The sequence below is a fragment of the Cinclus cinclus genome, chromosome Z (genome assembly GCF_963662255.1).
Source record: "Cinclus cinclus chromosome Z, bCinCin1.1, whole genome shotgun sequence".
NCBI lineage: Eukaryota > Metazoa > Chordata > Aves > Passeriformes > Cinclidae > Cinclus > Cinclus cinclus.
The window spans coordinates 50590892-50615706 of NC_085084.1; the positions used below are offsets into that span (position 1 = coordinate 50590892).

Consider the following 24815-nt stretch of genomic DNA (forward strand, 5'->3'; position numbering starts at 1 on the left):
TTGTGTTGCAAGTGGTTTGTGAATTTTGAAGAAATGCTATTTGTTACTTCATGCGATGATGTATGAGAAAAGGAAAATGAATATATAGCAGGTATTTGGAAAGTGAAAGTAGATATTTGTTGAGATTGAGAGTGGCAGTGTCAAGGTTTGTCATTTACTCTTTTTTGCTCTGTGCTAAAGCCTAAACATTTTGTTTTACTGTAAGTATCTTACTCATTTATTATACTTACTGCACTCTGTTGCTCACTGACCCAACATGATGCAATGAAATCATACATTTGTTTGAAATTCTTGTGTGCAGTAGAGTAATAAATAATTTCAAGGCTGGAGTATAAGATTTTATTATCCTGAATTTACTGTGAGTGATTGGAAGCAAACATTATTTTTGGGTATACTGATAAATGGAATTCCAGTCCCCAGGGTGAAAGGGGTGACTTAATGTGCAGCATGTAGTTGTCTAAAAAGGCATCACACTCACTTCTGTATTGTAAGACAATTCCAATCACTATGGAGTTATTTCCTGGGTTCTGTTTCTCTTAAATTTTAAACTTTTGAATGTCTGAATTGGTATGTTTTGGTGCATCCGTTGACAAGAATTAGCCAGAGTCAGTTACACCATGGTGACCTATGACTTTAAGATAATTTAGTTCAAACACCACTGCCATGGACAAGGATGCCTTTCACTGGTCCAGGTTGCTCAGAGCCTATCCAACCTGGCCTTGAACACTTCCAGGGATGGGCATCCCCATATTCTCTGGGCAGCCTGTTCTGATAGCTCACCATCCTCACAGTAAAGTATTTCTTCCTTACATCCATTGTAGGAGTTCGCTGACATGTCCGCAGAAGGAAGGTTGACGGTGTCGATTTATGTTTCTAAACACACCAGCACTTGGCCTGAAGCCTGGAGAGAGGAGAATATAGGGTGGTGTGCCATGGGCTGCTGCTGGCTGTGCTGCACGGCTGTGGTAGCGTACTGAAGCATGCTGCACACCATGGCAGCACTGGGACCAGACAGATGGCTGTAGCAGAGGCACTGAAGAGGCAGCCAGTTCTGATTTAGGAGCTTCATGTTAGGGGGCTGTTTCTGTGTGAATTCACTGAACTCTCAGTGGAAACAGCCTCCAAGGAGGAAGGGGTTTGGATGCAATACAGTAAAACTTCTTGCTTCTCTACTACCTCTTTGGTAGGAGACACTGACTTTTTGTCCTTCAATGTTTCAGGGAGCATTCTCTTCAAGTGCATGTCTTTGGAAGCTAACAGAATGACAGAGCAGCAGGAGAAAGTGCTGTCAGTCTTGGAGGAAAAGTTCCCAGATCTTCCCCCACGAGAGGAAATTATCTCTGTCCTCCAGGAGACTCAGTTTAACACCCAAGGTAGTGCAGCTTCCATCCGTTTTTCAGATCCATTACAAATTTACTTGTGTAACTGTATCAGAATATTGTTTTATTTTGTGTGGTGAAAATAGGTGCAGCATGCTGTCTTCATTCACAGTTAAATGTTGTGTATAAATTTTAAATTAAGTTGCTTACATTCTAAGTCATGGAATTGTGATTTCTTTTGAGGAAATCTACTTAGCTCATAAATAATCTTGTACTGTTATTACAGATAAAGTTAAGAATTTATTTTATATATTATTTTTACAAGTGTATGCTTATCAAGAATTTATATTGATTCACATGAACATACAAAGGTGTCAGTCCATGGGCAGAAATCGCCTATGTGGTGTGGAAGTAGATTTTGTTTTATGACCCAGATTTACTAAGGGCTGTGTACAGGTGAAGTGAATTTGACATCAGACTCAGATTAAGAAAGCACTGGGAAAGTTACAATTATTTTCCTTTCTTCTGATAGAAATACCAAATAGAAATATTCTATTTAGTGATATAAAGTAGCAATGTTTGAACCCAAAATTTAGTAGTAGGCTTTTGAAGAGATGCTGTGAAAGCCTGAAGAAAATTGTTGCAATAAGACCTACATTTTTTTAGTGGCATTTGCTGCCAAGTTCTTAGCAAAGAGTGAGTATTAAATTCCTAGAGATGTTTCTCTATTAGATATATCAAGTAAGCCCTGTGCAGACTCAGGGTCATTTTGTTATCCTCTATCTGCCCATGTGCAGAAAGTAGTCATCAAAATTCAGACCATCAGCCTGAGACAGCTGCCCTATCTGTTAGATAAGGACAGAATTTGAGGTGCTGCTTCCTTTGCCCTTTCTTTCAGTGACATTACAAGGTAATTTAGTTCAGGTCTATAAACATTGACGTTAATTCTCTTAAGTTCTTCCACTCAAGTAGTCACAGTTCAGGAATGAACTGTATGCAGTCTAGATTGGAAAGTGGCAGTGAAAGTGTCTTTTATGGAAGTCAGTTCTTAGTTTGGCCAGCTGCCAGGGAAAATGGTTTGGTACTGTTTGTGATGAAGTTTTCTGTAATATCAAATGCAAAACTTAGACAAGTATATGTAGTGGCTTTAGTCTGCATGGTACTGATTTCCAGTAATTTATATATGTCATGTTAAATACATGAAGCATGGGGAGGGCACAGTCTTTTTTTTATTTTTTTTTTAATTATATCTTCTGTTTTCTGTGTATTACAAGGCACATATTTACCATTTATTCACATGGCATATGCATATATTGCATGTGACAACTCTTTTAGTGGGATGCTGCTGAGTTTCAGGAGCCCCTTGAAGGATGTAACCTCTGTTGAGTATTTTACTTTATTTACCTGTTATTTGAGGCAATGTTGGGATAATTCAGCTCAAAAAAATCTCAGTTTCTGGCAGAAATGATGATTTATTAGTCTGAATTAATTTTTTGTTTGAGTCACAATAGGTTGCAGCCCCCCAGAAAGTCTATAGGTTATATACAAATTTTTTAAAATGACAGATGCGTAAATGTTCATCTTGTCATTAGATTGACTGCAGTAGCTGGACTCTGTACAGGAGCAGTAATGAAAGGATTAATTTCTTTGACTCAAGTTTGTATTTGTTTCCCTTTGGAAAATCATTTTTACAAACACATAGTGTATGTTAAATTGTTATGCCTTAAATGTTGGTGGACATTTTAGTTATTGCCCTGCACTGCTATAAGTGTCTTGCCGCATTCTTTACACAGGCATTTAGCTATCAAATCTGTGTTGCAGTTGTGATTAAGTTATGTTCCTCTGCAAAATGAATTTGTTTTGAGAATCTTTACAGTATTTTAGACAAACATGTCCAATGAGGGAAACTTAGTCACCTGGATTTTCAATGCATTTTGCTTAAGTATACCAAGGTGTCTGGCTGTAATTTCTGTTCTATGCCATTGTTTCTGATGATAATGTTTCCGTGGTACATAAACATATACTTAGTTCATGAATAATTTGATGTACATAAGAAAAACCCATTGGCATTATCAATTTGTGAAGAAGGTCAGAAAGGTTGAATGACTGTGTTTACAGAATATCTTAAGTGCTTTGCTTTTGAATATTTCATAAACACCATGGTAGTCCGCAGGTGCACTTCAAAATATTACTTACTTCAGAAGTAATTTTATATTTGTGATTTCATATTAGACCATAGAAATTGTCTAGCTATACATTTATCATCAACTGGAATTATATTCACTTAAAAAATTCAGTGTTCACACAGGAACACAGGTATTGCAGGGGACTTAATCTTCATACTTGTTGTTTGGGTGTATCCTCCCTCAAACCTCTTCCTTTCTTAAGAAAAATATCCCTCTAGAAGAATTAGGCATTGGAATATTAAAGTTAGTTTTAATTTTCTCATGTGATGTAATGAAATACAGAAAGATGGTTCAGCATTAAGGTCTAATCTGTGTTTTTTATTTATGATGATGCGTCAGCCGTATATAATTGTATATATGGAAAATTGTTTCTTTTCTTAAACAGCTGTGAGTATTGAGGAGGTTATGCTCAAGGATCTCAAGGAGATTTCAGATGGAGAAATCAAAGTAGCAATTAGCACTGTGTACATGACACTGGAGGTAAGAGGAAACTTAAAACATGTTTAACAGTCTTATTGCATATGGAGATAGTTCTGGAAAACAGATTGTGAACAAGTTATTTTCTCAATATTTTCTTTCAGTATGAGCTGAATTTTCAGTGATTTAATTAACTTCAACAGAAGTAGTAGCTATTTGTTAACTCACATTATTACAATATTATGATTATTCCCTCCCTTTAGATTGTACCACTGTGTGTTAAAAATGATGGTGTAAACAAATTGGAACCTTTGGATGAATTGAAAGTGTGAGCTTTCTACCTTGGTCTTAAGGAGAGTTACATGCTGCTGGATATTATATAAAAATATTATTTTAAAAATATGAATGCTTGTATCAGTGAATAAATATGACATGACACTATTACTTCTGATTTAAGGTTGCATACTTGCATATTGATTAGTAATAAAATCTAAGTGGTCTGAAGAAAATATCAATAGAAAAAACATATTTATATAGGATATATTTGTATTTTTCAGTCTCTCCATTTGCATGAAAGTCACCTGTAAAAAAATATTTGAAATGTAGACAAAAATTTTATCTACTTTTGCACTAAATCAAAACTTTTTTTTTACACCAAATGCTACTAAAAAGTAATCTCTGATAGTTCTTGCCTTGTACATCCTAAGAGATTTCTTACAATATGTGTCTTATGATACATTTTATAAAAAATATGATGCTTCTCTGGTTGAAGTTTTTGTTACATTCCACCTAATAATTATCCATAGATTTGTGCTTGTGTACTAAAATATATAAAGCAAATTGGGTAGCAAAGCTTCAAGAAATGAAGTCAAATCTATTAATTTATAATTAGTTGTTTCCATATTAAACAGTCTTTACCACCAAAACAGCACTGCTTTAAGAACCATAATTTGATCCTAAAAATTATGCTGAGGCTGGGCAGAAAGGGGATGGGGAAAGAGTATTGTAAGACAAATCCCCAAAAGAAAAAAATGGGATTTTATAAAGTTGTTAATAAAATCCTCATCTTCTTTTGTTTTGATTATTTTACTCTGTCAGTTTCAGTTAATGGTGGACAGAGTTAGCAGCTAATTAGGAACTTTAGCAGTACATTTCCTCTTTGTTTATTTTGTGTTAAATCATGTTTAATAATTATGTGGAATACAGATCTTGTGCTCCACAGGTCTAAGCTCCAGGTAAATCTGTCTGACCTCATCTTTGCAACTTAATGTGCTCAAGTTAATTGTAATGCAGAACTTGTCTTCCTTTTGGCTGGATCTCACAATTTCACTTTGTCAAGAGTAGTGTTCCTAGTTCTCAAAGTAGGCAAATTTTCAGCCTTTTTTTCAGTGAAGTGTAACATGTGATGCTGATTTATCTTGGCCAAGACGTGTTAAGATCTGGTGGTCAAGCAGTAAATGTTTCATAATTGTTTTTCTTACATAGCCAGTGGTCATTCATAGAGATTCATTTGCCTGTAAGAACAAACTGAACCAATTTTACTGATGTTAGATGATTTTTAGTCCCAGGCTGTTAAGTAATTTTATTACTAGTATTTCAGAGGGGATTTCTTTCTGGAAGTCACAGGCACCTTCCTTTGCTCTTTCCTGTCTGTCGATCTGCTGTGAATAGTTTGTACCAGAAAGGACTAACTTTTCTGGGGTGTAACTGCTTTTTTTTCCCCCTAGATACAATGTTTACAAAGTTACTGAGATCCAGATGAATTTTGCATTTGCTGCATTACTACTCTGTTGAAATGTTTCCTGAACCCTCATTTTTGGTGCTTGGCTAGTGAAAGATGGTTTCTTACTCAGTTTTATTAATGATAGGGAACACATGTAGTTACTTCACCCTGTATCAGAAGTAAAGTACATATAAGAACATTAATGACAAAACTGTCCAGACCTGTTTATTCAGTTTAGAATTCTGAGTTATGAACTCAGAATACAGAGACTTCAATGAATTAATGATTTTCTCAGCAATAATAATGTTAGTTTGTTGTTCATTGTCAAAGTGCTCCAGAGGCATTACCAGATTAAATATTAAGGAAACATGAAGAACAGGCTTGGCTACAGGTTTTAAATCTCTAGTGTGTTTGTGGTTTTGCTTCTTCAGAAGTATCACAAGGCCACCTTTTTTTTTCTTAATAATCAATAAATATGCAAAAATATCTACCATTAAAGTGCTTTCTGTAGGGCAGTCATTTTGTGTGAATGTGTTTAGGTTTCTCTTAAGAGTCCGTATGCAGCTTTGCATTTCTTGAGATAACCACCTTTGGATCTGGCCTTCTTGGATTTAGGTGGCATTAAAGCTGTAAGTTGAAATCAGACCTGTGTCACCAGTGACTGGCTGTCAGAGTGCATGCTGATTGAATTTTACATACATAACCACTCTATTATTGAAGAGAATGACAAAATAAAAGTGACACTGCCCAGATCGCAGTTACTTTTGTTGCCTTCACTGCAAAGTTTCTCCAAGTCATAATGATGATTATTCATAAGATATTGTGGCAAAATTCAGTGCATGTGTTACAGTTAATTTCTCTTACATTTTGTTATACCCTTAGAGTATCTTTTGCTGCTTCTCTGCTGGAGTTCTCTTGAAAATGAGAAATGTCTTCTGAATGTGACTTTCTGGGAAAGTAATTTTTTTTCCTATGAAATGAATAATTCTGTTGTAAAGCAAACTCTGTTCTCTGCTTTTTAAAATATAGAGTACTGGAAGAACAATCCAGGTTTCATGAATATTCAGTTCAATTGAAATGGCTCATTATAACATAGATCAATAATATGCTTGTTGTACAAAGTCTTTCAACTGTTGGTTCATGAAAATTTATTCTAACTACTCACAGAACTTACAATTATAGAAAATCATTTACCACCTGAGGAAGCAGGTCAGTCAATTAAAAACAAGTTCTCTGATGGTCTGCTACTGACTGTGGCAGGCAAAGGATTGTGTTCTGAAGGTCTGTTGAGGTTCGTGCCTCTGGCCATGGCATCCGCATACTTCATAAAGACAGTTTCCATGTTTTGTAGAGGTTGTATGCCACTGCTAAAGGTGTAGAGAACTTGTCAGAGCCTCACTGGAGGCTGCTGTCACCAGTGTAGTTTCCTCAAGAAAGTGTCCTGAAAATTCATGCTGCCATGGGAAGCTTGATGGTCCTTAAGCAGCTTCCATCGTCCAAATGAATTAGAGATGGTACCAGGAAGGACAGGAAGGTAACAGGAAGGACTGTCTCTTGTAACAGCTTTCCCTTTTGTGGCTTTTATGCCTCAGAGGAACTTACAGTGGCAATTCCAGCAACAATTAATTTAAGAAATATAGAAGTCTTGGGGTGCACAGTTTATCACCTTCCTATGAAAAAATAAGTCTTAAGTTGGAGATACTGTTTAATTTTAAAGATATATTGTAATATTAGTAAGAAATAATACAGTTTCACTAATTTGGACAATTTTATTTCTGCATTTTGAAAAGTAATATTTTTCATACTTATGCAGAGCAAATCAAGAACTTCTGTCTTAGCTGAAGCATGTCAAATGTGCTTGGTAGACCATTACACCCCGAATAAGTGAGAATACAACTTGTGTCTTTCAAGATTTGAACTTCTGCTGTCTGTCTATAATGATTATGTATATATATTGTGTATTTGGGAACTTTTTTTATCTCAATATAAATATAAATGTATTTTAAATGGCAGATTGGTCCATGAATTTGTTTTTAATGCAAAAAACAAAACAAGAAGCAAACCCCAAGCAAACATGTTAACATTTAATCTTCCAGTAATGGAATTGGAAACAAAATTCTCAGCAACTTACAACAGCAATGTGGTTCAAAAGTATTTTTCTGATGCCTGTTGTGAGAAGTTAGGGTATGTAAAATAAATGATGTATAGAGCTGTAGGAATGCGACTTTTGCAGACTACCTTATGTCTAAGGAACATTAAACATAGGGTTCTCGTTTAGCAAATAAATAACCATTCATTTCAATGGCTGCATAGTCTGGACTTTTGTGCATATTTTTGCAAAGATGAGAAGAGGCCATTAGGGATTTAATATAAAATAAATCGCCACGGGGTCTTCTTGTAGTCCTAGTCTTTCTGCCACATGGTGTGTCACTAATGTGCATAAATGGGCTTAAATGAATTTGTTATCTGTATTACATTTGCAGTATGTATATATTTATATATTATTTTTTAATTGTGTTTAAAAATAAAGCATTAAATACATCATTTCTGAGAGTTGAAAGCATACTATTTGTAAATAAATCAACCTTAATTAAGGTTTTAAAATGTCAGTGTGTGATATCTGCCTTAGGAAAATTTATAACATATATAGTACATGAAGCTTAAGCTTACTTTCATTTGCTATTTCCAAAGTATTAAAAGGCTAAAGTCATAACCTTATATGACTGAGGAATGCAGCCGCGTACATTAATGTAAATACCATACTCATGCTTAAACATCATACTGCTGTCTTCTAGAGGACAATAGCTGTCCAGCTGATTCCTCAGATCAGCCCAAGTACCCCTGTTGTAATGAGTACAATCCAAGGTGTGGAGAAGTTAGACATGGAAGCTGAATTCCCTGTAGTGACTTTTCTCTAAAGATATGTCAAAAATCTGGTGGGGAGAACAGTTCAAGTGATGGGTTTAAGTGGTTGCCAATTGGGAAATAAGCCAAGCTAATCAGACCAGTGACAACTGTTCCTTAACTGCCTCCCAAGGTAAGAACAAGACCTGGCTCGTCATGTGTATTTATAAAAGTGTGCAGAGCCTGGAGAATAAATACTGGGAATTTGAAAGTTAGGGTATCATAGGAGTAACTGAAACATGATAGGAAAACTCCCACGAGTGGAATATGATGGATGGCTAGAGGCTGTTTTGTAAAGAGAGGGAAGAAGAGGAGGGGCACTTGCTCTCAAAATTATGGAGAACCTCAGAGGTATAGAGGTCAGCTGCAGTGACTATAAAAGCTCTATCAAGTGCCTCTGGGTCAAGGTTAAAAGGGTCATCTCCAAGCAATATTGCAGAGTTTGGATCTGGCTGTGCGCTCTGAAGTAGTACTAAGGCAGGGGTTTTAGATTTTAGAAGAGCAAGCTTCAGCTTGCTCAGAGCTCAGCTGGAAGGAAAGCTTCCTTGGAGAATAAAGGAGCTAGTGACTGCTGTGAGTTTTTCAAGATTGCTATCATGAAAGCACAAAACCAGTTCATCCTATTCAAAGGGAAGGGAAGTAGGTGGAACATGAGATCCTCTTGATTTAACTTTGAGCTTGAGAGTCTGTTCAAGACCAAAAGAGAAGCACACGAGAGATGGAAAAGGAATTACAAATCTGTTGAGAACCACAAGAACATTGCCAGAACATTGCCAACATGAGATACCATTAGAAAAGCAAAGACTCAACTTGAATTAAAATTAGCAAGATATGTCAGAAACTACACAAAAGGGGTCTTCGAGTATACAGACAAGACGTAGGAACAAGAGGAAACTACTGGCCCAGTGTTAAATGGGAGAAGTGAATTAGTCACCAACAGACCTGAAAATGCAGTTCTCAACACTTCTTTGACCTCTGTTGTCACCAGCACAATTGGGCCTCAGACACTTGAAGCAAAAGTCTGTGTTGATGCAAACAGACCCACTGTCAGTGAAGGAAAAGTTGCTGTGTGGGCTGTTACAGGAACTTAGCTCCTGCAAGTTGATAGGACCTTACAATATCTACTCAAGAGCATTGGAGTACTGGCTGGGGTAATTTTGAGGCTGTTCTTCATAATCCTTGAGAAGCAGTGGAAATCAAGAGACATCCCAGAAGACTAGAAGAATGGCAATGCCACCCCCATCTACAAGAAGGGCTTAAAAGAGGACCTAGGAACTTACAGGCCCCAGGAAAGTTATGACACAAACTCTTCTGGGAGAATTCATTGCAAGTCAGATGAACCAGGTGACTGGGAAAATAAGCATGGGTTCACCAAGGCCAAATTGTGTTTGACAAACCTTCTGCAGCAAAGTAACCTGCTTGGTTGATGTGGGACAAGCCATGGACGGTGTCTGCCTGGGTTTCTCCAAGGGTTTCTCTATGGTCTCCTGCAGCCTCCTGGTGAAGCTGGTATGTAACAGCCTGGACAAGCTGCCTGGGCAGTGGGTGGGCAGCTGACCACAGGCAGCCCCCAGAGTGGGCTAAATGGCACCTTTTCCAGCTGGCAACCTGCCACAAGTGGGGTCCCCCAGGGATTGCTGTTGGTCCTGATGCTGTTTCATGTCTTCATAAAGGGTCATCCAGAGTGCTTACAGTCACTTGGGGATCGAGTGAACACTTTGGAAGAGAGAGCCATGCTGCAGGAAAACCTGTGTAGGCTGGAAGAGCAAGCAGAGAACCTTATGAATTTCAGCAAGGACAGGTGTAAGGCCTTCCATCTGAGAAAACAAATCCAGGAGTGCAGCACAGGCTGGGAGCACAAGGCTGGGGAGCAGCTCTGTGGAAAGGGACCTGGGAGTCCCAGTGAGCAAGAAGCTCAATATGAGTGAGCAGTGAGCAGTGTGCTGCTGGAGCAAAGGAGTCCAGTGAGATCTTGGGCTGCATCAACAGGGGCACAGCAGCAGAGATTATTCCATTCTTGCCGGTGTTTGTCAGGCCACACCTGGAATACTGCTGTCAGCTTTGGTCTCCACTATACAAAAAAGACATGGACAGGCTGGAGAGGGTGCAAAGAAGGGCCACAGAGATGATCAAAGGGCTAGGAAGCCTGACATGTTAGGAAAGAAGGCTTGGGTGAGACCTTAACACCAGGTTCTAGTATTTAAGGAGCGGCTACAAAAAAGATGGAGACTCTGTTTGTACAAGGAGTCACATGGAGAAAAAATGAAGGATGATGCTATACAAGTTACTCCTGGGGAGATTCTAATTAGACACAAGAGGAAAATTTTTCACAATGATAACAATCAGTTTTGGAATTATCCCCAGAGAAGTGGTGTATCCCTCAACATTAGGCACTTCAAGGTTCATCTGGGCAGGGTGCTGGTCCACCTTGTCTAGAGTGCTTTTGCCAAAAAAAGTTTAGACTAGGTCATCCTTGAGATATCTTCTAATCTGTTTTTCTATGACTCAAAAAAGTGCTTCCTAATTAAGTATGTGAAATCAAATGGCAGCAAAAATGACATTTTTTACAATGATTAGCAGGACTGCTTACAGTTTTCATATCAGATTCCCTTCAGAGGATGATGTGAGGGTGATAGGAGCTAGTTCCCCCACTCAGTGGGATGCTTCTGCATGAAGTCATGTAGGATGTTACTATGGGTTCTTGAGATTTGAGAAAAATGTGAACTTGTAAATCTGGCTAAGACCACTATGCTGGCTTCCCAATGCAGCATGCACTGATTTATTCAACTGTCATTTTTGCAAGGTGTATTTGATGATTTTATTCTATAGTACTGTCATAACAGATAGTAGGCCAGAATCATCAGAATTTTTTGTACTTGCAGGATCACTTAAAAAATGCACACAGTAAACAGTGGTATCAGGTGCTCAGTGGTATGTTTTTAGGATTTCATTTTATTTCATTTTTATTTTAATCTGAATAAATTGGATAGATGTCTTTGGTTATAATTAGTGTGACATCTGGTTTAATGTGGTCCAAGCTATCATTTGCAATTTTGCCTTTAATGTTTTAGTTCAGTCTTGGTTCAAAAGTTAATAAACAAAAATGAAAATTATTAAAGGAATGAGCATAAACAGTCTACTAACATTACAGTAAAAATGTGCTTGTGCTCACAAGCACATTGTTCAAAAAGATAAACTGTTTTCTTTTCTATCATTTATGAAATGTGTTCAAATAAATTGAGATAGTTTCTCGATGAAATACAGCTGTAAAATATCTTTCATCTAAGTAAAATGCTATAATCTACCATATCATTATTGGCCTGTGTTTCTGACTTCTACGAAGCTGACTAATTTATCATTTGTATACTCTCCTGGTTCTTGTCAGTAGCACTCAGCTTAGCTGCTTATGGGGCATAGACACTGACAGCGGGAGGTGCTGTTTTGAGAAACGTTCAGCATAAAGAGTTGTTTCTATGAAATTTAATGCACTTAAAAAAAAAAAAATTAGTGTAAAACCTAGCGTGAACATTTAAGATCTGGCCGTAATGCCTAAGAATATAAGAACTGATGATAGTCAGGGATAACAATAGGAATACTATACAAAATGTTTCTACTATTTGGTTTTAGTTTTTTTCTTTGCTATTGTGTGGGAAACAATTAAAATGTTGAACTGTTGATCCAGCATTACAGTATAACTCTAGCTATAAGAAGACATTTTGAGTCTGCAAGTGTTAGTGTTACGTATTTAATTTAAAAATTTTTAAACCCCTCCACTTTTAAAATCATTGAATATTTATTTGGAATAGTGATATTTTGATGCAGAAATCCCATGAAGTTTGTCTGATGTGCCTTGGAATATTCCTTTTGTTCCATTTGGCAAAGTATGTCCAAAAACATCTTCTAAACTCTAATGTAAAGGAATGCTTAACACTTGTAAACATTACAGTAGTCTATGCTTCTGTCATACATCACTGAATTTTATACCTTCTACTGCATATCAGAAGCCCAGTCCTGAAACTATTGGATATTTTAGGATGTAGGAACTTTTTTGAATTTTGAATTAGGCAGGTCAGGTGCTCTGAAAGATTTTTACAATGCACGTATGTTCTCTGTTTAGATGATGATGGGAAAGATCCTTTTTTTGTGTCCATAACTGGGCACACTCTCAGGACTTAAGTAAAGTGTTTTGTCTAATTGGAAACTTCAAGGATTGTTTAATTTTAAATGCATTTTTACATATTTTATTTAAAATGGAGAGATTTTTAAAAAAATACAGAACAATTAAAGTTTGCAGCCTTCAGGCCTTATTTGAGTTTTCAGATTCATAGTAACTAGGAATACAAATTCTACCAAAGACCACAGATTTCCTTTCTCTCTTTCTAGGAGACAGATAACATTTTCTCAGAAAGGTAGCCACTTCTGTATTCAGAATTATTCACAGCTTCTATGTGTCTCCACCCAAACGTGGTTTTTGTCATAAAGCTGCTGCATGAATGGTATTCCCTAAAAAATATAATTTCTTCTGCACCTCCATAGATAAATTGTTTGGGTACATTAAATACTTTGTGTATTTAAATGAATACATGTTTAGTTTAACCTGCAGGCTCTTTGAGCCAGAAGAACCAACATTCAGAACTCCTGTCTATGTTGTGAGTACTGCAATGTCTTTTTTACCATTTTTCTTTTTATATATAGATTTGATAAAATGTAAAATGAAAATCCCTTCAGGGTAATCTTGCATTGCTTTCATAATAAAGACCTTTATTATTTTCTCCATAACAAATTCTGTGCATGAACATACCATTTTAATCCTGAAATTCCTGCATTTCTTAAATGAAACCATGTCTTTAGCCAAAGTTGCTTAGTACAGATTGAATTTATTGATTACCAAAAACAAAACAAAGCAAAACAAACAAACAAGAGTAGGAAGTTATACATTTCTTGATTTCCTGACTTTTTTTTTTTTAAATTACTTTGTTAGAAGAATAAATCTTAGTATTTTGAGTTTCATCAATTTCTATTTATCTGTGATTTGTGGTTAATAAAAAATCATCCTTTGACTGAAAATTCAGGTATAAAGAGGTTTTCTTTTCTCATGGTAGCATAATTTTTGGGATTTTCTACAAAGCCAGACAGTTTTCATTACTGTTTAGACAAAAAAAAAAAAAAAATCAAGACCCAAGCAGAATAGGGTACTTTATTCAGCTGCGATCATGTATCTCTGCTGAATGGGTCAGAATTTCTTATGCCTGTTGGGTATTCTGCCTTCCAGAATTCTTACTTCTAAAAAAAAATATAAGCACATCCCTGGCTGTTTAGGAAAATGCTATAGTGGCCACAAAGTTTATGCCAGAGCACAGTAGCTCTGTACAGTAGCAGCTATTTGTCTTCCCCAAATATGAAAAATCACAGTTTTTGCATTACAGCTCTGGGGAATTGAGACATATGTCCAACCTTTTCACACTTTGGGAGGATGTCCCTCAGTTCTATGAGAAAGAATTAATATGTCTGAATATGGGCTGCTTTTTTCTGTGGCTCAGGTCAAACAGGATTGTAGAGCTGGTAGTAAAATGAAACAGAGAACCTGAAAAATTATCATTATCAATTATCATCATTGCCAGATGATTTTTTTCCTACTTTGCATGAATAGCTAAAGCCCTTGGAACAAATCTCTCCTTCCCTGGAGGCTACCTTTACAAACAAAATGGATCAGTTGGTATCTATTACCAGTTCTGGCACTTTCTACAGGAAGAGAAATGTCACTGCTCAATGTATTGTAACTTGGCTGCATTTTATCCTTCCTGTCTTGCTGTTGTTGTTCCCTTAATCACATTTTCAGAGAATTTTTTAAACTTGATTCTTTCTCCATCCTTTATGGGGGGGGTGGGTAAAGAATAGAAGGAAGACATAGACTTATAGAAGAAGAAAGGTAAGAGTAAACGAGGTCCACAAGGAATCATCTTCAGTTCATCCTTCTTTATTTTCCCCACTGCAAGATTGCCAGAGAGATCTGGTCAGCTCTGTGCCTGGATTCCGCATGCAGAACTTGATTGTTTTTTAGGTTTCATGGCTGACAGCCCTTTTTGTGCATGCTTGTTTCATCATCAGTGTTTGTCACAGTCTAGTAAGGAATGAAATTGGAATAGATGAATTTTGTACCTCGAATGGGAACTGTTAGGTCAGCTCTACAGTTGGTAGAATACCATGGACTTAGACTACTTGTAGATTGTTTCATTGGAAGAACGGTTTGAAGATGAGTTTGAAAAAATGTGACTTTCCAGTCAAGAACCTCTAACTGTGTTTTAGAACCAAAAATCTTGACTGAACACTGATTTAAGTGTAATTTTTTTTGTCATCATTCATCACGCATTGGACTATATTCTTCGGAAAATATATTGCTTTGATATAAAAGGTATGTCACCTTATCTTTGCCAATATAAACAGTGTTATATGGGTTGCTTCTGAGCATTTGCTGTTAAAGAAGACTTTCTAAATAAAGGGGCTAGATATAATTCAGAAATAAAAAAATTATTTTCCTTTCACATCTCTCAGTTGAGTATCTGCCATATGGGTTGCTCAGCATTACATTCTCAGCAGGTCTAATTTATGGTAAACACACAGTGAGTGAACAGAAAAAAAAGGCAGTGAAAATACTCATATCCTCCCTTCATTCAGTTTTTTTTTTAACTGAAATCAATTTATTTATGTTCAGACCATATAGCTGTGGCACTTAGTTGAGTATGTGTGTATTTCCCACTCTCCTGGGAGTTTGTGAAGACTGAAATGCTGCACTATTCTTGCCATGAGACTGCTTTGCTGGAGCTTGCATGGCAGTGTGTAAATTATACCTTCCTCACTCTGGTCTGGCATGCTGCCAGCTTCCCCAGGGCTGTGCTTTCTCCATGAAGGGCAGTTGGTGGAAAACATCACTTTTCTTGCTGTGGTATGGGGTGCTTTTGCTTTTCCCTGGGCCTCTGCAAGTGTTTTACCAACTAAATGAATGTGTACATCTTCTGGGCCTGCTAGGATTTGGATCAGGCACAGAAAGAGGTATAAAATAAATAAAAAATAAATAATGTTATGTTTTTTTTCTCAGCCACAGCCATGGAAATCCAAAGCATCAAAATTTTGAAAACCTCCCCTCTCCAGTGAGCTCCTAGAGCTTTCTCTTAGGATTGTATATATGCTTTCTTTCTCTCTATGGGTTCACTTCTTCTCTAGGGACTTCACTGCAAATACTGTCTTTCAAGGACTCTTTAGAGCTTGGTCCACCCTAGCCCTTGTATGTGTCAGCAACCCAAGTGACCACTCTTTAATCTGTGCTTCCAGCCCAACAAAGAAAAAAGTTTTTTCCTGCAGGTGGGTCTGCATTGCAGTATTAAAAAATACCCCAAAAATGTCTGGTTTATATTTACATCTGATTTACATCTGAGCAAAAGAAACTCCGTAGCATAAAAAGATATATTTTTATGAATATTAGAAATGGCTGCCATTATGCACTTTATATTGTAATTGCAAACACGAAATAGCTACAAAAGGAAATGCCTTTAAAATGCAATGGTTTGCATCCTGCCCTCTGTCTTATTATAGATCAGACTTTGGTAATGTATACTCTCTTTTCTGCTTGAATGCTGTCTGTTCCAGCAAGAAACCTGCATATTCCTGTTCCAGGTGTGGATTCAACTGAGAGGGACTTGGGTTGCTGGTGGCGGAGAGGCTGGACATGACCCAGCCATGAGCACTCACAGCCCAGAAAGCCAAATATATCCTGGGCTGTATCCAAAGCAGTGGGCAACAGGGCCAGGGAGGGGATTCTGCCCCTCTTCTCTGCTCTGCTCTGGTGAGACCCCACCTGCAGTGCTGCATCCAGCTCTGGGGTCCCAGCACAGGAAGGACATGGACCTGCTGGAGACAGTCCAGAGCAGGGTCAACAAGATTATTAGAGGGATAGAGCAGCTCTCCTATGAGGAAAGGCTGAGACAATTGGGACTGTCCTGGAGAAGAGAAGGCTTTGGGGTGATCCAATTGCAGCCTAAGAGAGCTTACAAAAAAGATGGAGTGAGAGTATTTACAAGAGCATATTTGCTTCAAGCTAAAAAAGAGTAGGTTCAGGTTAGATACTACGAAGAAATTTTTTCCTTTGAAGGTGACGAGGCACTGGAACATGTTCCCCAGGGAAGTCATGGATGTCCCATCTCTTCTGGAAGTGTTTAAGGCCTGTTTGGATGGGGCTATGAGCAACCTGGTCTAGTGAAATGTGTTTCTGCCCATGGCAGGTAGGTTGGAACTAGATGGTCTTTAGGGTCCTTTCCAACCCAGGCCATTCTTGATTCTGTGATAATTCAGAGCTGTTCATGATTCTGATTTAGAAGAAAGTACATTGAACATTGAGCAATCATGGTAAAATTTCCTTCAGGCAACATTTTTTTCATGTCTTAAAATACTCCATTTACAACACCTGGAGGTATTTAGTTCAAATAAATGCAAAACTCTTTTCATTGGATCCTGCAAAATGTTTGTCTTAACATCATCACCACAGATTGCCAGTGTGACCCAGGTTTTATATTTGGCTTGTATATTAGTATGTGCAGTATATTTGATTTCCCCTTGTTCCATCTTATGGATAGGGATTAATTGGAATGACTAGTTTTGTTTTTCTATTTGGTTTTGGGTATTTCATACTGCTGCAGTGTGTTGAGTCTTGCTGGTCTTCTCCCCAAAGTAATCTGTATATAGTGATAGCTGAATAAATATAAAGTAATAGTTGTTTTATCATCCACTATGAATTCTTCCTTCATGTATATCGTACGTATCATTAGCTTAATTTTTTATAGTGTTTCAGTCAGTTATGCTTAGACAGATCCTCTGAGGTAATAGAATTTTGTTTTGTAGTATGAACAATGTTTACTCAGAAGCCAAACCTTAGCTTCTCTAACTGTTGACTTGGAGTACTATATACAGTGTAACTATAAAACTCAAAGTAAGGTTTTAAAGATGCCCAGGTGAGCAGATCACTGAAAGCAATAATTTCACTACTTATGCATTTAAATTCCTACAAGTATCAGTTAGCTGAAGTCAGGAGCCACCGGTATTCAGAATGTTCGGGACTCTGGATTGTATGCCTTAATCTGTTTTAGGAAAATGTTAATTTAGTTTCTCATGTCAGCTGGAAGTAGTTGGGAAGTTAAAGTAAATTAAGTGATGCGTGATCCTTTGTGTACTGTATACTCAGTCATCATGAGCTCATGTTATGAACAGACTTAAAGTTACACAGAATTTGGCTATATATTTTTAAATCCACATTAAAGACTAAGAAAACAAGCTTTCAAATGGCCTTCTGCGCCGTCAGTGATTACCTGTGCTTGATGTCACTACCCTTCACAAAATGTGGTAATAATGTTACCTGTTAACATAAGAACAAAGTTTGACTCCACAGAAGCAGCTGGAAATGAATAACCACATACTTAAATCTCCTAGGAACATGCTGTTTGGCATATACTGCAAAAAGTTCCTCTTATTTAGGAGTGAATTACTTATGTTGTGTCTCAGCTGGTGTGCATGAGGGAATATTCATTTCTCAGTGGTAACATGGAATTTGATTTTATAAAATGTTTTTTTATATATTTAATGGATTGAAACACTTTGAAGAAAACATACTGATTCTAGGCTTTTCTCATGTTTTATGTGTAGGTAAATCAGAAGGTTATGTCTTGTCCAAGCTAGCAGGGAGCAGAAGCAGTCCTTTTCTGTGACATCCAGGAACATGATCAGTTGAACACTAATACATGGATGTTTACTGGATGGATGCTGCAGATTATTTGGAAAGGGATTATCTACAGATTGGGAAGAGGGTCATGCTAACAACTGTATGTGCTAAAACTTTTTTTTTTTTTAAATAGATGCAAGTTGCAAGGGAGTGGTATATGAACCTCAAGATATACTGAGTGTTCATGCCTTAAACTGTTATACTTTAAAATTTTCAAATGCAGTTACTGTTTTGTAGTGCTCTTGGTGTAGAATCAAGCAAGGTTCCTGCAGGAGAAGTCAGGATAAAAGTAACTGACAGATAGGAGCCTTCATGGATTTGATGTTTGGTCAGAAAGGACATTCCAAGAGTCAAAGAACAGATAGGAAATAAATGCAGTAGAGGGGAGTGATCTGCTAGGGTACAGAACATAAAAACATAAAACAGTGTAAATGTGATATAAACCATCTTGAAGCTTCCACCAGCTTGTGGGCTTCAAGATTATGCTGTAGTATTTTTCTTAGAGATGGGGCTGCTGATCTGTGGCACTGCATGCCTTCCTTTCATGTCTGTGTGTATATATGTACATATATACCAGATATATCTGAGACATATGACCTATCTGCCATGTAATGTATAAATTCTATAAATTCTGCTACATGGAAGATTAATTAGGTTCACTCTCATCTTCATTACCCATTTTCGTTATTTGAATGCAGTTTGCTTAATTCTGGCTGTGAGAGTGCATCTAGATTTCTGACTCAAATACTGAGAAATAAATTTCTAACTTTGTGTATTTCAGAATTGTTCTAAGAAGGTACCTTGCCAAAGTTTCTTGTCACAAAGAAATGGAGAAGGGCCAGAGTCTCTGCTGATGTAACTGCTACCAGGAACACATTTCTCTCTTAAGTTGGACCATATACAAGTTATGAAACTGATTCAGTTACACTCAGTAGTAAAATCTTTTTCCAGAACATCTTATTCTGTGTATGATTTGGCTTAAACTTTGCAACTGACAATGAAGGTGTCAGGGATGACAGAAGTATTAAAGGTGAAAGTCAATGAATTTCAAGGAAAAAAAAGAATTTTCAGATGCAGAGTGAGTTAACATAATCTGGAGGTAAGGTACAGCCCAGTTTCCATTGAGGGAAAGTATAAATGTAAGCAATGGTTTTATAACAGCGACATAGCCTAAGACAGTATCTTGAATGGTATTTACAGTAAAATACTTTAATTTTTGGGACAATGCAGAATGAAAATCAAGATGTGGAAATAACTGCATAATTCCACAGATTAGGAAGAACAAGCTATCTAAGATGATATTTCATATAAGGACTTAGTTAATAGTGTTTCATAATTACAGACTGTAAAATTGAAGCTCTTCACAGATTTAGAGTGTGCAAATGGTGATTTTAACAGAAAATAACTTATTTTGGGTCAGAACATGGAAGCAGTTTTCCTGAAGAAAAAATTGCCTTAGCTCCCCACTGTCTATATACTACTGGTTTTCTTGATGGTTTTAAAGATATCCCACTGGTAAAGCTTTAAAAAAGAGAATCTCTTGACCTCATGAAAAAGTTAGTTGTTTGGAATGTTGAATGCAATTATATTGACATATGGTGATAATGTGATAAAGCGTAAGGGTTAAAGGTTGAAGGAACCATGGCTTGGCAATTAGCAATGTAAATGAAACATTCATTATCCAGCATGCTGAGAAGTTGATGAACTGTACAATAAATCTGAGCCCAAGTCACTACTGAGATAACTCATTTCAGACATAACGGTATTTATTAGGATTCTAGACATTGTTTTGCATTCTCTGGTGAAATATCTTGCTCTAGAAACATTTTCTCCATTAATGTATGTGAAGTAAATCAATTCAAACAGTTCTTCAAATAATAAAAAGGAGGAGCGTGAAAGACATGGGAGTTCATTCTATCTGAAAAGATGTTTGGTTAGATAGATTAGTATCTCTTCAGTGCATTGGTATTGGTTATTTCTCCAATGTAAATTGTCTCCAGTGACTGACATTAAGCCATTTTTTCTCATCTTCTGAGGTACAGTTGAAATCAGCATCTGACCTTGTAAGTGGACAGGCAGTTGCTAGATGCTGTAAATTCTATTGATACATAAAAGAGGGCATTTTTTTTTTGTGAGAACACAGGGCAAAGACTTGAGATGAATGTAAAAAATGTTTACTCAGCATCTGTAAATTCCATGAAGATGAGGTTTGAGTGTTACCAGGATTATTACTTAACCTGTCCTTGTGTCACTCCTAAAATAGTGCTTACTACCAATGAAATTAAATAGCTAAATCTATTCACTCGATGAAAGCAGAGATAGATTACTTCCCACTCACTAGACAGTTCTATGAACAACTCAGAAGTAGTTGCTAATAATAAAATAAATAGTGCATAATTTGATCAGTAAAAATAACTGAGCAGGATTTAGCAGAAATCTAAGGCATAGAAATATGTGCTAGCTTACTTGTTGGAGGCAGCAGGATATGTATTTGGTTTCTGTTACAAAAATGTTGAAGTTGTCTGTTCCTTTTAAAGGGTCCCAGTTTATTATGGCTATAGCAAGTAGTGCATTATGTTTTTCTGCTCCAGAATAGACATATCCTTTACTATTGAGGCAAAGCATTTGGAGTAGATATATATATATGAATTACATAGCAACTCTGGAGGAATATCACGTACTATGCAATTTTCATGCTAGTTCTTTGAAATGTTGTTCTTATGGATCATTATGAATCTTGACACATCACATAATGATTTATGAATTGAGCCCAAAAAATCAGTGTTCTCTTAATCTTCTCATCTGTGAGTATCTGATCCACGTAATTCTTATTTCACTCATCAGTGTCAGCAAGAAATGCAGTATTTGTTCAGTAGTACAAGGAAATATAATGCACTTTACAGAAGAATAAGTTAATAGTATGTATTCTATACAGAAGAAGAAGTAGAATTCCTATATGTATATAGTATGATATATTTGGATACTATTCTGTTCAACAGTTAAAGTACAAGTAAAACTCTAAAGAGCATTGGTTCTCCTTCCCTTCCCCTCATTTATTGTACAGAAAACTATTCAGAGAGCAAGATGTGTTGTACATATTGAAGAGCTGAAAGTTGCTTTTGAGTAGTCATCTCTCAGATACCTTATATATTTAATTTCTCTTTAGAATCTCTTAGTTTTATTATTCAACTGATATTTCTTTAGGTCAGCATGGTATACAGGTTGGAGAATGAAGGATACGTTTGAGATCATATGGAAAGCATGTAACAGTGGGAAGAATTAAGTAGTCAGTGTTCTTCAAAATTGCAGTTTAAACTAAAAAAGGAAAAGTCTTCTAACTTCTTGGAATAAATGAGATGGCTGGGCATATCATCCAAGAACAGGTGCAAAACATTTCTGTTGCAGCCACTACTTGGTTTCTGCTGTTGTTGTGTCAGAGCTTGGCCATACCTTAAAATCAAAATTGTGTGAATGTAACACTTGGTGTGAAGTGCATCAACCAGAATACTTGTTATAAACACAAATGCACATACTGTGTTTAGCAGGGCTTCACCAGAACTGAGAGTGTAGCTACTAATTCACTATAAATTTGTGAGGAAAACACTATGAACAAAGTATTGTATTTATTTAAATAATAAATTGTTGTATTTATTTAAAGTTGTATTTGTATCTAATTACCTAGCTTTAAATTTCTTTGACTGTTTACATAATGATCACTTCTGTGGCTACTGCTGTGTTTTCCCTTAATAGTGATAGCATTTAGGTGAGTTTGAGGCAATAAACTCCAGAATATATTATAGGTTTTCCTTTACCCAGAGTTTTAAAATTAAAAATTACCACAAAGGAGTTAGTGTTTGGTTGCTTATCTTTGCTTTTAGAATATTAAATTGTAACATCTCTAATTTAAATAAACTTGCTGACCCACTGTTTATTGTATGGCTGAACAGCGTTCTGAATCACAGTGTTTGAAAAGTCTTAATTTCCTGAATACTTACTTACTGGCAGTACATAACTTGATCAACTTGAATTGATATGCCTGAACAGTAGTGTGTGTCTGTGTTTATGTGTAAATATACTATTTTGAAACATATACATATGCATATGGGTACTTTGGAAATATGAACTATTCAGTAGATATACAATTTACATACAGTATAAAATATTCAGTGCATATACAGTAAAAAATAGATATGCATAAGAGTTTTTTAACAAATTTATTAACACATGCAGATCTATCAAAAGCAAAACAAAAGTAGAGACCTCAAGTCTGAATTGCCTGTAGTGACTTCTAGGTGTTCTCTTTAATTACTGTGCTTTCAGTTTCTCACTTTGAAAAGCTATTAGAATTTTGAAAGAAAGCTTTGTGGAGAGGGCCGGTCTTGCATCTCGCATTACACCCTTATTTTAGATTTCTTAAGCTTTCTTTGTCATATTTTTCTGTACTTGACATTTCCTTTTGACTAAAGGTGGAAAATTCATCAGTCACTGTAGTGTCATGACAACCCAAGACAAGTAGGCCAGAACACTCTATAATCTTTGCTAACCTGCTAATGCAGAGACTACTTGTGATGATATCTCAGAATATATCTCATTTATTGCAAAGTACTTGAACAAACCTTCTGGAAAAATCATAGATGAGACAAAGAAAAATTAAGACATTGGGAAGCTTATGGCATACTAAGATGAAGGTACCTGCATGTACATTGTGCACTTTTCAGACAAGTTAAGACATTGTTCATTTGTATGGCATCCAATTAAATTAAATAATGCTGTGACTATAGAAGCTCAAATCCCAGTAGTTTCTTAGAGCTCCAGAACTAGCAGGTAAGTAATATTTCTTTCATATATTTGTGTATTTCTCTGTGAAAACCAATCAAAGATATTAAGTGCCTTATCCATAGGTATGTGGTCATCATATGATGTGGGAGGGTCCACATGCAAACAGCAAAACCACCATTTTGAATCAGTATTTTTTCCTTAGGTTTTTCTGCATAGAACTCTTCAAAGTATCACTGCTTGTTCTCAACAAGTAACTCTCCTGTTAAAAAATAGTCTCTTTCCATTACGATGCTCATGAGTTATGAGTAATCAGAGTCAGGCTTTAGGTGATGTGTCTGTTTTTAATCACAGAATATATGGAGTTGGAAGGTACCCACGAGAATCATTGGGTCTAACTCCTGGCCCTGTACAGCATCATCCACAAGAGCCACACCCTGTGCCTGAGAGCATTGTCCAAATGTGTCTTGAGCTCTCTCAGGCTGGTGCTGTGACCATTGCCCTGGGGAGTTGTTCCAGCACCCAACCACCCTCTGGGGGAAGAACCTTTTTTTCCTAATATCCAACATAAGCTTTCCAGCTGACACAACTCCAGGCTGTTCCCTTGGATCCTGCCACTAGTCAGCACAGAGGAGAGATCAGTGCCTGCCCCTCCTCTTCTCACAAGGAAGTTGCAGACTTGCTCAGTCTCCTCCAGGCTGAACAGACCAAGTGACTTCATCTGCTCCTCATAGAGCTTCCCCTCAATGTCCTTCACCATCCTCATGACCCTCCTTTGGATGTTAGCTCTAACAGTTTAATGTCTTTCTCATACTGTGACACCCAGACCAGCCCCCAGCACTGGAGGTGAGGCTGCCCCAGCTCAGAGCAGAGCAGGACAATCCCCTCCCTTGTCCAGCTGTGATGCTGTGCCTGATGCACCCCAGGACAGGGTTGTCCCTCCTGGCTGACAGGGCACAATGACTCGGGTTCAACTTGCGTTTGACCAGGGCTCCCATCCCCTCTCTGATGCAGAATCCAGCACTTTCTCTTGTTGAACTTCATACGGTTGGTGATTGCCCAGACCCCTGATTTGTCAGGGTCTCTCTGCAGGGTCTTCCTGCCTTTTGAGGGAGTCAGCAGCTCCTCCCAGTTTTTGTTTTCTGGGAATTTGCTGAGTATTCCTTCCAGTCCTGTGTTGAAATAATTTATGATAAAAGATGCTGAAGAGCACAGGGCTGAGGATGGAGTCCTGTGGAACCCCACCAGTGACAGGTCCCCAGGTACCCCATTCACTGAAACCCTTTGTGCCTGACCTATCAGCCAGTTGCTCCCATCCCAAGACATGTTCATCCATCTGTGTGTTGGACTTTTTGTCCAGAAGGATTCTGTGAGAAGCAGTATTGAAAGCTTCCCTGAAATCCAAGAAGAGCATATCAACTGGCTTCCCTTGATCAGCTGAGTGTGCTATCTTGTTATGAAAGGAAATCAAGTTTGATAAAGCAGCTTCTTTCATGAAGCTATGCTGTCTGTGACCAATTACTGTGTTGTCTTTGAGGTGTTTTACAATACACCCAGAATAATCTTCTCCATAATTTTACCTGTCACTGAAGTGAGACTGACCGGCCTGTATTTTCCAGGGTCTTTCTGCTTGGTCTTCTTGAAAATTGTCTTCTAGTCAGATGGGACCTGTCTGGGCTCCCAAAACTCGTTGATCAAAAATCATTGAGAGAGGCTTTGCAATA

At 37.2% G+C, this 24815-nt stretch overlaps 1 protein-coding gene across 1 annotated transcript in view; it reads left to right on the forward strand.

Moving 5' to 3' along the window:
- The window catches only part of PRUNE2 (prune homolog 2 with BCH domain), a 133158-nt gene that overhangs the window by 39615 nt on the left and 68728 nt on the right, over nucleotides 1–24815 (forward strand). Inside the window, exons 5-6 of the mRNA XM_062513942.1 lie at nucleotides 1221–1373; nucleotides 3891–3985. Of these exons, the coding sequence (XP_062369926.1) occupies nucleotides 1221–1373; nucleotides 3891–3985 (248 nt within the window). The remainder of the gene's footprint in view (nucleotides 1–1220; nucleotides 1374–3890; nucleotides 3986–24815) is intronic.